General features: G+C 40.6%; 1 protein-coding gene across 2 annotated transcripts in view; it reads right to left on the reverse strand.

The window, feature by feature from the left end:
* Positions 1 to 1,742, reverse strand: part of LOC109307236 (prostaglandin F synthase-like) — an 80,621-nt gene that overhangs the window by 48,173 nt on the left and 30,706 nt on the right. For both annotated transcript variants that reach the window (XM_019531017.1, XM_019531016.1), the window contains exon 3: positions 953 to 1,054. In XM_019531017.1, coding sequence (XP_019386562.1) covers positions 953 to 1,054 — 102 coding nt within the window. The remainder of the gene's footprint in view (positions 1 to 952; positions 1,055 to 1,742) is intronic.

A 1,742-nucleotide genomic window follows, 5' to 3' on the forward strand; every position in this document is an offset into this window, starting at 1 on the left:
GATATTAGGAAGAACCACTTCACTGTAAGGGTGGCCAGAGCCTGGAACAGGCTTCCCAAAGAGGGGGTGCTCTCACCTTCCCTGGAGATCTTCAAGAGGAGACTGGATAAGCACCTGGCTGGGGTCTTATAACCCCTGCCACCCCCAGTGCTTCTTCCTGCCCATGGCAGGGGATTGGACTAGATGATCTGTCTAGGTCCCTTCTGACCCATTGATTCTATGATTCAATCCTAAATCTGCATGAAAATTTTAAGATTAGAAAAAGTAGACTGTTTTTCTAATCTTTCTAGCTACAGAAAACTACCACTTAATGTCAACAGATGATTACTGGATGTAGAATGAGAGCTGAGAATTATCATAAGGGTCTGAGAGAAGATTTGGAACTTCTTCAAAAGGATAGTTTCAAAATCCTTTAACCAGAAAACTCTCTCTCAATTTCTGGTCCTTGCCCAGCAATCTGCCTATGTTGACCTGTTTAAACCACAAACCACAGATACCTAAAAAGTAGCACTCTACATAATAAAAGAGAAACCAGCTCCTCATAATAAAATTAAAAAAAAAAAAAGCAAAACTAGATGGGATGTCTGTGAATTTAAAACAGATATAGTCTAGCATAAAGTGTCCTCTAATGATCTGTGCATTTCTTTGGACTCTATAAAATTTACAGACAATCTCAAGAAATCATACACAACACCAATAACTTTTCAAGAGTACAAAAGGGCCATATATTATTTCCAGGCAGCAGAAAACTGTTTAGTTTGTTAACCAGATCATGGCTGCAATTTCAAAGGTGCCCAAAGGAGTTAGGCACCTAAGTCCCATCGAAAGCCAAAAGAATTTGGGTATCCTATTCCATGGGCTTTTTTAAATATCCCACAATGTAACAACATGATTGGATTCCTGGAAGTCACATTTCTGTCAGCTAACATTGTAATGTTTAAGGTCATCCCACCTGTTGCATACAGCTCCTCCATGGCTCTCCAGGTTTCAGCTCTGACCTCCCGACTGCTTTTACCAGGAACTTGGGCATCTGGCCAGTGTACCAAGTAAAGATCTAAAAGGGAAAAGCAATCAGATTTGTTTATATAAATGACAGACCCTCTATGGACTTAAACCACAAAGGTTCAACAAGGTGAGTTACTGGTATGTGTCATTCCTTAATACTAACAAAAGGATTTCTAATCCACCTGTATCAGAATGCTTGTAACTATTAGTAAATGACCAATAACTGAACTTCCATTCTTTCTTAGTATCATCAGATACTATCTTAGGCCACAATTCTGCAAGCATTTTACTAATTAATATTTGTGGTGGCTTTGATGTGGGTGCACATATGGTTCCCAGTCATGGATATGAGCCTTACATGCTTGGGCCTCTACAAATAAACACATAACAAACACACAATTGCCTTCTTTGAAATCAAAGAACGTTCACCCATTGACTTATCAGGGGTGGGTGGCAGGGACTGCAGCGTGAGCAGTCCAGAGCAAAAGTTAGATACAGTAGGACTGAAACCTGGATGTGAGTCAGTCCAAAAGCACTGGAGTTAGGGAATTCAGAGGAAGTAGGCAAGGGGGAAAGCAGGAGTTTGGGCAAGCAGGAACCAGGATGGAAACTGGAGAGAAGAAAAAGGCAAGACTCAGGACATGGACTAAAGCAATGATTCTTAACCTGGATGTTGAGGCACTTTTGAAAATGGTATCTAGGGTCCCTGAGCACCAATGAAAAACCAATACATTTCT

The sequence above is a fragment of the Crocodylus porosus genome, unplaced genomic scaffold, assembly GCF_001723895.1.
Source record: "Crocodylus porosus isolate Cpor-Errol unplaced genomic scaffold, CroPor_comp1, whole genome shotgun sequence".
In the NCBI taxonomy this organism is placed as follows: domain Eukaryota; kingdom Metazoa; phylum Chordata; order Crocodylia; family Crocodylidae; genus Crocodylus; species Crocodylus porosus.